At 33.8% G+C, this 13958-nt stretch overlaps 4 protein-coding genes across 4 annotated transcripts; 2 read left to right on the forward strand and 2 right to left on the reverse strand.

Annotated features, from left to right (window-relative positions):
• Positions 1 to 3: 3 nt before the first annotated feature.
• LOC127258613 (heptahelical transmembrane protein 4-like) lies at positions 4 to 3539 on the reverse strand. The gene is made up of 4 exons (XM_051285532.1): positions 3174 to 3539; positions 2763 to 3062; positions 1101 to 1347; positions 4 to 937 (listed from the first exon to the last, which is right to left on the reverse strand). Exons 2-4 carry the CDS (start codon positions 3023 to 3025, stop codon positions 284 to 286), a joined length of 1164 nt encoding a protein of 387 aa, XP_051141489.1. The 5' UTR covers positions 3026 to 3062; positions 3174 to 3539; the 3' UTR covers positions 4 to 283.
• Positions 3540 to 5133: 1594 nt separating this feature from the next.
• On the forward strand, positions 5134 to 6343 carry LOC127258304 (probable 2-oxoglutarate-dependent dioxygenase AOP1.2). The gene is made up of 3 exons (XM_051285102.1): positions 5134 to 5535; positions 5618 to 5939; positions 6020 to 6343. The coding sequence occupies exons 1-3, from the start codon at positions 5183 to 5185 to the stop codon at positions 6266 to 6268; spliced, it is 924 nt and encodes a 307-aa protein (XP_051141059.1). The 5' UTR covers positions 5134 to 5182; the 3' UTR covers positions 6269 to 6343.
• A 97-nt stretch (positions 6344 to 6440) lies between these two features.
• On the forward strand, positions 6441 to 8299 carry LOC127258305 (uncharacterized). The gene is made up of 2 exons (XM_051285103.1): positions 6441 to 6944; positions 7766 to 8299. The coding sequence occupies exons 1-2, from the start codon at positions 6628 to 6630 to the stop codon at positions 8193 to 8195; spliced, it is 747 nt and encodes a 248-aa protein (XP_051141060.1). The 5' UTR covers positions 6441 to 6627; the 3' UTR covers positions 8196 to 8299.
• Positions 8300 to 8797: 498 nt separating this feature from the next.
• Positions 8798 to 11013, reverse strand: LOC127257834 (ADP-ribosylation factor-like protein 8b). Its single transcript, XM_051284318.1, has 6 exons — positions 10709 to 11013; positions 10133 to 10214; positions 9993 to 10025; positions 9760 to 9881; positions 9146 to 9307; positions 8798 to 9067 (listed from the first exon to the last, which is right to left on the reverse strand). Exons 1-6 carry the CDS (start codon positions 10744 to 10746, stop codon positions 8950 to 8952), a joined length of 555 nt encoding a protein of 184 aa, XP_051140275.1. The 5' UTR covers positions 10747 to 11013; the 3' UTR covers positions 8798 to 8949.
• Positions 11014 to 13958: the final 2945 nt, after the last annotated feature.

The raw sequence follows: 13958 nt of genomic DNA on the forward strand, positions 1-13958 counted from the left end.
AACTTGGAAGATGAAACTCCAATAATTTGCACAACATATGGTTGCAATCCTTAATGTTCCTCCGAAACCATTTACAAATCCTTTTTATTCACAAATTGCATTTCATCAATTTATTATTATTATTTTTTCTTTCTGTCTATGTATTTCCTTCATTATTCATTTCAAATTTTGGTACACACAACAGCAAATTTCCCACAGCATAACTCCAGCACATAAAAGTGAAATTTGCTAAGCCAAGTAGGTAAATACTGCATCAAGACAACTACTGAAAAATACTAACCTCTCAACACCCTTGTAGGTCTCTCCATCTCAGATAGACGAGCCCGGCCCGATAATGCGTGTAGGCCCCGGCCACCACCAGAATGTGGAAGAGCTGGTGGCTGTGGCCGGCAATGTCGAATTTCCCGGGCATCCACTTCTCCGGGATCCTCAGCGCATAAACGAGAGCTCCCAATCCGTAAAATACGCCCATCAAGATTTCATATCCAGTCGTGTGAAGTGCCTCCGGCTGGTTCCAGAATAAGATGAGCTTGTGCAATATAGGCGCTGCGCCGGAGAATCCCATCCCGAAGAACAGCGCTGCGCGAATGTTGCGATATTCGGGTGTTTGGAAAACCGGGAGGAGGGATACCAAGATTGTCCCGATTCCAAGGACTGTTATAAATCCCATGTAGAGATTGCAGAAGATCGGATAGCACATGAAGGAGTAGTAGACAGGGGGGTAGAAGGATGTCGAGATGAGCGCAGCAATTCCTGCGTAGTCGAGCCTGAGCATGATGTAAGAAACGCGCTCGGAGTGGCAGGATAGTAAGTGGCACGTGCTGCTGGCTAACAGGCAGAACATCGCCCCCCCTAGGAATGCGAAGAACGGCCATCGTGTGATTGGCCTTGTCAGCAGTGGCGCTATTATATTTGCCACGTCATCTCTCATGCTATGCTGCAAGAAATTACGACGCAGAAAAAAATTGTTATTTGATGACAAAACCTAATTAATGATCATGAGAAACATATCTTCGACATATACTAATATCTGAATGCCAAAGCGTAAATTATCACGTAGAAAGGAAAAGAATCAAATATATAAAGATGAAAAGAAGTACCAAAACACAAGTATTGCTGTGGTTGCTGCTGGAAAGTCTGTCCGGCAAACAGTTGTAGAGAGCTTCCATAACATGCCAATTAGAGAAAGATGGAAGGCAAGTAGCCAATTCTGTATGAATTTTCTGAAAATCAGCTTTTCTCAACACATCAGGTAAGTTTTGTAGTCTATGAAGGTCCACAACATTTGGAACCATCATAGCAGTGTAAATGGTTAGTGCTAGGAAAAGGAAGAACCCTATCAAATGCCTGCAAAAGAAAAGAATAATGAATAGCTGTCCGAAAGCTTGATCAAAGTTGAAAAGTTCCACATAAATACATAATATATGATACTAAAAAACAACAGAAATTTGAACAAGGATAGCATGTCTTAAATTCATGATTATAGTGCCTTGGATATGAACAATCCACAGCAAGCTATATAACCTAAATTTTACCATAATACAACGTAAAAAATATCTGGTAAAATACAAAAAGGAACACAACCTATTCTTAATCCAAGATTAAAAGCCCTTCCCATCTACAGTATATGGTAAACTGTTAAAAATTGACTAAGTGATAATCTATCACCTCCCGGCCACCACATTTTTGTGATCTATAACACAAGAATAATCAAAACCACCATCAGACAGTCTTTTTAATGTACTTCTAGTAACCTTAGCAGCCATTATTCAGACCATTTAGTATACTAACTCGCCATTATTTTGGGTCCATATGTGAATTGTGATAAGTAAGCATCTTTATGCATCTAATTCTTCTAACCACATAACTTTATCCAGAAAAGAGGTATAATCTATTAAAACACATAAGAATCAGACTTTTGTAACAAAACTAATAACTAAAATCGTAAAATTACAATATAATTTTCATACAAATTACTAAAATAATAGAAGAGTTTCACTTACCAGACTAAAGATATAATTTTATTTTACTTTTAGCTTCTACTTGGCTATTTTACATCCAGAGCAGTGTTCATAGGATTCTTAAAGTCAAACTACAAAATTTGAACAAAATACATATCATATTTCACAATTATGAATTAAGTTAAATAGGTCAATGGCCATATGTTAATATATTTTCAAAGTGCAGAACCTTCTAATAAGCTTGCTTAAGATGCAGAAACAACTAATGCCAAAAGGATTTTATTCTGCATCTTTAAGCAACATCTTGAAAACAGATGACTTTGAGAGGGAATCTGGTGGTTCATGTATTTGCCTTCGGCAGCACATATAACTGAAGCTAATCCTTGAAAATTTGCAAATACGACGAGATTAATCGTAAGGTGGTCTTCATACGATCCTTGCTAGTATTAAGCTTCATTCAAATCGAAATTCCAAATAAAAACATCAACCAGCACTAACTACAAGATCAACATCCCTTTTCACCCAACCATTTTATCTATTATTCTGTCAGCACTTTTTGCACACATATGAGCTTCATTGACCTTTTCCAATCTACAAAATCGACACATTCAAGCAAAGAATGAAAAAACTAAAATAAATAAAGCAAGTAAAACTTGAAATCATCACTAATAACAACATCTTCATATCGCCAACCCTAACCATTATCAAGAATAGTACACTAGTTAATAACAGACTCAACATGCATAAAAACACCAAAAAATGAAATTAATAACAAGAAAATCAAATAAGAAAAACTCTTACGTCCAAACATTGAGAGTCTCATTGTGAACGGTGAAAACGCTGAGCAAGACCTGCTTCAAAGGCCATTCACATCTGTAATGGCCAAGAATATATTCGTTGTCCTTCAAATAACCAGGCAACGAGTGGTACTCTACCAACTGATACTTAACCTTTTTCCACAATCTCTTCCCTTTCCCTTCTCTGGACGAAGAAATTAACCCCTCATTCTCAGTCAATTCCATCAACGGCTTCTCAGAGTCGCAATTCCCCTGATTCCCGCCCATCGTGTCTCCAATTCACAAATTAACCACCAAAATTAACCTAAATTGCAAAAATCGATTATCGTTTCAACCGCAATCGACAATATCTTCAATCCGTCTGCCCTGCATGCTCTCCCATGACCTCAATTGAAATTGAACGGCGAAAACGTACCTTCAAAGCAGGACCAAACAGCCGCCAATGGAGGAACCAAAATCAACGTGATTATTCAAGCTATTTGTAGTAACTCCAAACACATATCCCACCTAGCATAAAAGAAATCGTCCCAATGGCCCCAGCTTGTCCTCGCGGACGGCGGATTCAACAAGAAGTACGGGAGCAATTACGAGGCCAAAAAATTAGGACGAAATTAATTGAAAGCCACCATTCAATGCCGCAACAAAGCCATGTGCAAGCCCTCTCTGATCTTCTGGTTTTAAAGACACGGAAAAGGGAAATGGCGGAGCTTATCGATCACACACGTCTGATGGGAAGAAATTAACAAAATTGATGCTTGGGAATGATGCGGAGATGCTTCTGACGATTTTTGGTTTCTGGTTATGATTTAAAAGCTCATTCATTTCTTGTTTTCTCTGCTTTAAAAGCGTGAAAGTGACTGCAATTAATGTAGCGATTCTTTCGATTTGGAATTTTCTATGTGAAACACGCTTTCTTCGATATTAATATTGGTTTTTTTACTTCACGCCTCTATATTGTCGTGTTTAAAGAAATTGCGTCTTTGACAGCGACTTAACAAACAATTCTAGGCACGGAACAAATGCATCTGTTCACCCAGCATTTATTAATATTAATATTATATTCTTTATTTGCTTTTATTTATATAAAAATTATTGTTTTGTTTTAAAATATTAAATCAAAAAAAATTCAAAAAATAACTAATTAAGCACACTCATATATTTATAAAATTAGATTGGAGGATGTTCATTTGTTAAGAAAAAATAACTTATTTTTATTAAAATTTATAAAAATATTAAATTAATTTTATTACTTTAGAATCAATTTTTAAAAGGATAGTGTGAATAATAAAATACTACTCCGTAGCTTAGAATTATAAACATTTTATTATTACAATCTATTAATTATAATTCAATACACTATGAATTTTCTACCATATATAAAATACTACTATTTCTTTGACAAAAATAAACGAATACATGCACAATTAACATAAAAGTTTTTTTTTTTTTTTTATACAAAATATTGCATTCAACAATTATATACTATATAACTTTAAAATCAAAACACGCACAAATAGTAATAATTATAAATAATAATAATAATAATAATTCTTTAGTTGTGTTTTCTACCAAATATTTTTATTGGATATCTACAACAAATTTTTATTCATCCTTCAAAATAGAATATTCAGTGGTATATATTGCTGCCATTGTTAACAAATTTGAACATTGTTTTATTGAAAAGGAGTTTTAGAAAAATAATATGATAACAGAATAATTATTTTTGAAATTTGAAGTGAACATTAAATTTATTTGTAATTTATTTAAGAAGCCAATTTTGAATTTAATTGATGTATAAAATGAATGCTCAGAAATTAATGAGAAGTCCACTGAAAAGTTGGCTGACCTAGACCGGGCCCAACTGACTTGGGCCGATTTTGAATTATATAATTTAATAAAATAAATTAACATGATTAAATTTTAGATAATATTAAATGAAATACTATTATTTATATAATATGTTGACGATAAAGTACATATAATAATAAAATAGGTATGTTTTCGTAATTTTTACAATAATTTTTTATATTCATAGTATAACATACTTATAAAATATATTTACATGCAATAAGGTAATTTTTTTAAGTATTTTCCCGTTTGTAATAACAAACTTTCCCAAGAATTTTTGCTTTTATTTTATTTCTTTTTCTATTTATAATATTATTAACATAATTACTATAATATAATGAATAATCATGAAATTGCTATAATATTTATATAATATAAATAAAGAAATACTAAAATATGGGAAATGACAAGTTCACTTCGTTCTTATTGAAAAACATCTTCCCAAGGAGCGGTTGGTGACGGTCATCTCCCACCGTCGGATGAACTCATTCTCCACCGTCCGATCTCCCGTCCAGATACTATAAATACCGGTCGTCTTCCTCATAGCCCTACCAGAACCTGCAAACCCTAACTACAATGACCACTCAAATTCCCGTCATTGATTTCTCAGACTTGGAGCAGAAAGCTTCATGGCAATCGATAAAGAGCCAAGTGAAGAAAGCCTTGGAGGAATACGGCTTCTTCGAGGCGAAGTTTGAGCAGAGTCCTCTCCATGTCCGACAATCGGCGTTCGAAAAAGTCCAGGAAGTCTTCAATCTCCCGATCGAAACAAAACGGCTTAACAATTTCAAAAATCCTGGCCGCGGCTTCTTAGGGCGAGAACCGAGGATTCCGATGTACGAAAGCTTGGGAATCGACAACGCCATCTCTCCCGGAAGCATCGAGAGCTTCACCAATCTAATGTGGCCTCAAGGAAACCCTAATTTCAGGTACTAATTGAGTTAGATTCACTTCTCTGTTTCTGTAACCGCCATGGATCTGTAATTTCATTATTTTTGAAATTTTAATCAGTGAGGTTGTGAGTTCGTATTTGAGGAAAATGGCGGAATTGGACCAAATTGTGAGGAAGATGATCCACGAATGCTTTGGTCTAGAAAAACACCTAAACAACCACATGAACTCGACGGAATATTCCCTGAGATTCCACATGTATGACGGCGTCGAGAACGGCACCAAATCGGTCGGACTTAAACACCACATGGATCAGAACTACCTGACGATATTGCAGCAGAGCGAAACTTTAGGATTAGAGGTGAAGACGAAGGGCGGAGATTGGGTAGCTCCACAGTGCTCTCTAGATTCGTTCATCGTCATGACCGGACTGTCCTTCCGCGTAAGTCTCCGTCCTTAATTATCTCTCTAGAATTGCAGATCGCCGGCGGCGATGTTATGGCGGTGGCTCTGTAATTGCAGGCGGTTACGAACGGGCGGCTTTATGCGCCGCTCCATGGAGTGATGATGAAAGGGGAGAAGACGAGGTATTCGATTACGCTGTTCTGTGCACCGCAGGCGCAGAGTGAAGTGAAGCCGGCGGAGGAGATGGTGGACGAAGAGCATCCATTGCAGTACCGGCCGTTCGAGTATGGAAAGTTCCGGCAGTATTTTCTCACCGGCGGAGGCTTTGATTCCGACGATACTCTCAGGGACTTCGCTGGAATTTGAACTGCTTGAAAATTAAATTAATGTGTGATGTTTGGGACAGCAATATATATATATATATGTGTGTGTTTTATTTTATTTTGGTAATAATTTTTAAAAATATTAACATATAACTCGTGCTAAATGATATATTTTATCTTTTATGAATTAATTTTTTTTTTTGTGTATTTATTTTTTAAATTGATTTTATTAAAATTATATATAAAAAAATATTAAATTAATATATAATTTAATATAAAAATAACCGTGTATATATATATATATATATATATAAAGATATAAAATTATCGATAATTTTGGACTTTCCATTTGATCTTTCCCTTAGACACACAGAGATAAAGAACTGACCAAAGCCCATAGAAATGGACGTAGAAAATGAATCTTCCTCATCAAGACTTTCCGACGCCGGCGGCAAAGGAAAGGACAATCTGCCGGCCGCCGGCGACGATCAGCCGATGGGTGAAGAGTTGTCGAACGTTGAACAGGATGAAGATCGGAATGTTGTGCGGCGGGCCACCCGCTGGGACGTCGGCGGCGGCGCACCTTTGCCGAAGAAACGGCGGACTTCCCGCTGGGACGTTGTCGGCGACCCACCTGTGCCGGAATTTATAAATCCGGCGGAGAATGTACGGGAAGCTGGTCCTCCACATCTGGAGATGGATCCAAGCACTTGGAGAAGGTACGTATCAATGTGTATTGTTGATTTCTTGAACCCTTAGGTTTAATTATAGTTTTGAATGTTTTTTATGCGAAGAAAATATTATATACAGTGATTTTATATTATACTACTCCGTCCCATGTATTGTTTGCTACGAGGTATTTTAGAAGGGGTGTAATTAATAGATAATTAAGAATATATTAGTAAAAATAATTATCATATAATATTAATAATTATAAATTAAGATTAAGATAATTAATTAGTTTAATTAAAATTTTTAAAAAAAATTTAAAAAAAAATTAAAAAGTTTAAAATGAGATTAAAGTGTGTAATGGGATGGACAGAAACAGCAACATGGTACGTGGGACGGAGGGAGTATTATTTATGATCTTTATTGTGATGTGTAAATATTTTATTTTCTTATACTATTTTTTAAAAGAAAAAATTAAAAATAAAATACTAAAACAAACAGTTTTTTATTAAAAAAACGTTTTGATAATAATAAAAATTAATAAAAAGTTTTTCATTTCGTACCCATTCAAATGGCCTATTTGAGATTTTGTAGCAGATTAAATATGATTTCTAATTTACTACTAAAATACGTTTGTAATTAGATTGCATATATAGATTCTTTTATTTATATTTGAACTATTTGGATAAAATAATTCAGGATATATTTCCATAGAGAATCGCCTTACTTGTATACTTCAAATGAATACACAATGCTATTAATTTAAATCCATCGACACTTTCATTTCTTGATTTTTCCACTATGATCAAAACCCTAACCCTAACCCTAATTCCCAAATCAATTTCATTTACGAATTCCCTTAACTCATCAGGCATCTCCCAACTAACCTCATCTGTGTGAAGAAGACTCTAACGGCCAATGACGTCATCTCAGTCGGCGCTAGCCTCCGCCTCACCGAGTCCGACGCCGTGGCCCTAACCGGCGTAGACGACCCCAATGCTTCTTCGTTCACGTGGTTCAAGCCCATGCCTGTCGTGTTCGACTCCAATGACACACAATATGATATGGTGATGATGAGGCGCCTCGGCAACGATGGCTCGTCCAGCTACTCGATCACGACGGGTTGGGACTCTTTCCTCGAGCACAACCGCCTCAGGGCCGGCGACGAGATCAACTTTTACAAAACCGTCGATGAGCGTGTCTCCGATCAACCCTACCTCGTCATCAAGTACTTCCGGAGGCCCCGTTCCCCCGTTCGTCGGCCTCGTCCTCGTATTCGACTTTTGCAACGTTCTAGATAGACGAAATTTTTGCCCCCGCGGCGCGCCCCGTGATGTATGTACAAATTGTTGTTATGATATAGATTGTGTTTACTCAATAATATTTTGATATGACTCTTGATAAATAGATGTTCATTCATACTATATACATAGAGAATACACATACTTTATTAGCTGAAAAAGTCAATAGTTTAACATAAAATAGTTTTAATTATTTATATTACTGATATAATTTTACATACTAGATGAACATATGTTTATACTTAAATAATATTCCTTAGATAATTATACAGGATACTTGAGATGAAATATATACTGTAAATTGAACACAGAAGGTGGAACGAATGGAATATTTTTTTATAAAAACAATTTTGTGCAATATTTAAGAAATATATTATTATTAAAAGTTAATCTAATAATTATGAATTAATCATTACTCTTGCTTGTATGATTTATCCAACATATTAGCTTTTACAAAAATATCATATTAAAAAAACCTTCACAAATTAAACACCCTCAATTATTATTATTTAAAATATTATAAGATTTTTTTTACTATTATTGTTTTTCATTTCAAAACATTAAAGCAAACATCTCTGTGCCATAATAAACCCTGTTTCAAATTATGATTTTACTGTTTTCAAATCACAATTTTCAAACAAACTTTTCATTGCAATCAAGTCCCAAACAACACCATACATTCCAAATTCACCCTTATAAAGTAAACAAATTACCAACGGGAGAAAAAACACAGAGCCTCACTCATCCATCTTACTCAGTTCTTGGACTTGGAATGTTTAACCAGCCAATCAATGACCTGGTCGATGTTCGTCGAGTTCTTGCAAGAGATCATGAAGCAGCACACTTCCCTGTCCGTGATCGACTTCAAATCCCTGCAATTTCCAAATGCAACCTCAACTTATTACATATACACACTAATAGAAGTTCAGATCATTTCTTGGTACACATACATTTGATCAGTCAATGCCTGCTTCGACACAGCCTGAGGATTGTCGATCTTGTTTCCCAACACCAGTAAAGGAATTCCGCTCAGCGATGGCTTACTCAGAAGCTCGTGGAGTTCGCTTTTAGAAATATTGATGTTGTCGTGATCTGCAGCATCCACAACATACCTGCACCAAATTTGTGGCAATTAGATGTTTTATAGATGGATCAAACACTTATATGCAGAATTATTGAATCCGTTTATAAACAAAGAAGGAGCCATCCGTAGATCTTCCTTGTGCAATATTCAAGATTTGTTTGAAATAATCGTATCCTAAGATCAGACAAGTAATAATGATAAAATATCCCAATCCCTGTTGTCCCTTGAACTTCTTGTTCAAATTGGTTCAGATTATTCCCTAACAATTTCCAGGAGAGAATAGCGAGGATTAGCAGGCCTCACAAATTTAAACTTTTGCAACAGATTTCACAAAATACATACATTGAGGTCATATTAGCTGTTAGTCATATAAGCTAGGCATTGCTGTGCATTTTAAGCAAACATGAGCGAGCTTTGACAAATCGAATCATTCCCATTTGAAAGAAATCAGCTGCAGAAGAGAGAGGAGTTTTTGCATACACAATGGCAGAAACTGCACGACAGTATCGCTCCCACATACTACGGAATCTGGGCTGACCTCCAAGATCCCACAACTTGATTGTTACATTCCCTTTAGTGACTTTCCGCATGTTAAATCCTACCTGAAGTTGCAAAGAGCCTCTTTCCAATTATCGTACAAGAACATGTTATCCATAGCATAATCAAGAAATGAAAATATCAATGCTATTAAAGATAACATTATAATTACTAACCGTAGGAATCATGTCTTCGCTATATCCACCAGTCTAGGATAAAACCAAACAACGATGGCAACTAGTCAGATAAAAGAAACAAGTAACTGTAATACAGGGACTTATTCACAGGGTTCCGCAATAGATTTACATGTACTTACAGCAACAACATTTACAAGTGACGTTTTCCCGGCATTCTGAAGACCGATAAGAGACAACTCCATCTCTTGCTTGAAGAAAAGGCTGTAAAAACCATTAATGTGATTCAATAAATCAATTGAAAGAATTCGAAGATCATATGTACCACTTGAGATTGATTAGCTCTGCCTAATATTCACCCCTTGAATCGAACACTATCAATCAATGTTAGTTACTCTCTTGTTATTCCCAACTCTGCTTCCATTTTCCAGACACAAATGGCAGATACATTTCACGACACCAAATTATCAGTGACATGAATTTGGCACTTCAACCCAAGAAATGATTTTCACATCCAACAGCAAAATTATTCTCATTGATTTTAGGTTTCACATGTTCATCGCATTCCGAGACCTACTTTATGCAGGATTATCGTTCATCAAAATTAAAATCTTACATCAATCAGAACCCTAATTTCATCCCCAATTCAGAAGACTATTGCTCGGAAATCGAAACACAGCATAAAAACAAAATATCCGTCGAAAATTCATAAAAGCGCTTGCATTCCATAGAAAAATTAGAAAATCAATTGACAGGACCTTCTGAGCCAGTTGAGCAAAGCTTCCCAGAGACTCATGGCTTTGAATCAGAAACCGCGATGACTCGATCTGTCTTCCCTCAATTGACCTTTCCCATACCAATCTCTGTTCTTTTTCGCCTCCTACGATCCCGTTTCCATCAGCAGTGGATTGGATTTGACGACGAATCTGTGCTCCAGATCAAAGGAAAATCCCGAAACACGATGAAGGCGACAATTTAGGAAATCACAAAACAGTTACAAACCCCATAATTAAAAAATGACTGACTGCTCGTATCATATGATATTATGAGGTACAAGACTTTCTTCTCCGTAGGGTTGTGTTGACTGCTCTCAATCGCGTGTGTAGGTACAATCTCGATTCCATTTTCGTTTTTTTATTAAAAAAATAATAATTTAAATTAATATAAAATATCATTTAATTTTTATTTAAATTATTCTACATATAATTATTTTATATTTAAAATCAAATGATAAAAATATTAAAAAAATTTACACGTTTATATTGATTAATAAAATACTACCGTCCACATATAATGTATACATTTAGTTTTAACGTGATATTTAAAAAATAATAGTATGTTATACGATATTTTATCTAAAAATGTATTATTTTATCTTATACATATTATATTAAATTATTTTTATTAAATAAAAAAAACATTAAAAAACTCTTGTAGATTTTTAATATGATTAATTATTTTTTTGGGTATAATAGTTAATGTAGTATCAAGAGTTTTGAGTTTAGGAAATTATCCTCTGTTTGTAAGTTTTTTATTTGATCTTTTATTATTCATTAAAAAAAAAACTTTTTGAAAATATTAAATCAATGGTTGATTTATTTATATTATATTATAATTTAATTTAAAATTAAAATTATTTGATAAAATATATATATATCATTGATTGATTTTATTTTTTTTACTAATAAAATTATTTTAAAATAAATAAATTGAATCGATTTAAAAATAATTTATATAAAAGATACTGAAAACTTAATATAAAAACTAATTATCTAATTAAAAATGTATTATTTTAATCATATGTGTCCAATTATTATATGTTTATATATGAATAATTACTCAATCTTCGATATAAAACTTTATTTTTAAATTTACTAATTAATTGATTTCAATCATAAATATTTATTAATAGAGATAGTAAAAAAACATTGTAATTATTTAGCATTTTTTTATAAAATGAAATTATGATTTAATACGACTGAAAAATGATTAAATCTTACCTTTATAATTTTATTTGAATATCTAACATGAATTTTCATTCAAGTTTTTTTTTTTCTTTTTTCAAAAATCTCAACTTTCTTTTTAAAAAAAAAAATAAAAATACTCCTTCCGTCCCAGATACCATGTCCACGTTGCCGTTTGTCATTTTTCTTTGTGGAAAATGATTACACACTTTAATCTCATTTTAAATTTTTAAATTTTATTTTTTAATTTTAATTAAATTAATTAGTTATCTTAATCTTAATTTATAATTATTTATATTATAGGATAATTATTTTCACTAATACATTCTTAATTATCTACTAATTACACTCCTCCTAAGATACGGTGTCTACAGGGTAGCAGACACACGGTATCTGAGACGAAGGGAGTAATATTTTATATTAAATTATTAATTTTTTTATACGAATAAAATATAAATATTATATATATCATGATGATGTATATATATTATATTTTTGTAATAATCTTTATTGGGATGGTACCACTAAAATTCCTAAGGGATTAAACCCTAAATTTCAAAATACAAACACCAAAAATAAGCATAGAAAAGTACATTCAATATTATTAGAAAAAATAAATTAAATAGTAAAATATAATAATAATAATATTATCTAGTGAACAAATAATCTATTCTACACTTACAAAAACTGGCCATTAGTATTAATGTGACTTCACAATTCACATTACAGAAAATTTCTCCATTTGCTTCCAAAATTTGGTTCATAATTCATCACTTAAACCTACTCCTTGATTTCTCGTAGTTGCAAAATGTCCGATCAAGAAAGTTCAGGTTCCAATGATCTCGATCCACCGGACATTGACTCCGGCGTCAATCAAAGCATTCCGCCGCCTATCACCGCCGCTCCCACTTCCACCATTCCTCCGTCGCCGCTGCCGCCATTGCCTCCGGTCATCGTCTACCACAATTATGGCCAAGAAGACTTTCTCCTACAAAATCTACCCGCCCGAAACATGATCTATCACTCGTCGGATCCACCGCCGCCGCTGCCGCAAAACAATGTAAACCCGAACCAGATGGAGGTCCTGTGGAATACATTGGAGGTCCCGGCCCTCACGAACCGAGACGAAATTACAGCCCTTGATCAGGGCGGTCCCAACCGCAATGAAAACCAAAATGTTGGACTTGGGGGCGACGGCGGCGCCGCCGCCGCCGGCGGTGGAAGAGCCGGCCAAGATGGCGGGGGAAATAATGGTTCGAATCTTTTTCGATGCCCATATTGTGGGAGAGGATTTTCTTGGCCTGATGAATTATTAGACCACATGTCATCGGAGGTATTATGCCACCTTAAGGGAGGCCGTCGTTGAATCGACAACGCCGCCACGATTGTTGCAGTTGTCGTTACTATTTCCGTTCTCTTAGAATATTTGTTACAATCACATTTTTCGTTACTTTTATCAATGACCTTCTCAATTTTTACTGCAATGATAGTTATTAATCTTTTGCGTTATTTTTGTCTTTTTACTTTTTCCATTTTTAGTGCAACAAGAGTTATTCTTTATATTAGAATTAAAAATAATTAATTTATTTAATTATGTTAAAAAAATAGATTAACAAATTTAAAATATGATTAAACGATATAATTTTTTTCAAAATAATAAAAATAAATAAATTATGTGAGATGAAATAATAATAAAATACATTATATACAGTATTATAGTTAGTTAATATAATAATAACCTTAATTTTTTATTTGTTCAACATCTACTTATATTATACTAAATAATAAATTTTACTCGACTTTAAAAATACTTTCAAATTTTAATAAAAGCAAAATTTTATTTTATATTCTATCTTCTTACTATATTTAAAAACCCAAAGCTCCAAAACACACACGTATAGTTTTGATTATGTATCAGTTTAGTATATTTAAATCCTATGAATACAGTATCAATGTACATAGAAGAACCCAAAAAAATTGTACATATTCAAAATCTCACATATTTTATTTTAAAAAAGTGATCAAAATGTACTTCACTAAAATA

The sequence above is a fragment of the Andrographis paniculata genome, unplaced genomic scaffold (genome assembly GCF_009805555.1).
Source record: "Andrographis paniculata isolate CXL003 unplaced genomic scaffold, ASM980555v1 Contig59END, whole genome shotgun sequence".
Taxonomy (NCBI): domain Eukaryota; kingdom Viridiplantae; phylum Streptophyta; class Magnoliopsida; order Lamiales; family Acanthaceae; genus Andrographis; species Andrographis paniculata.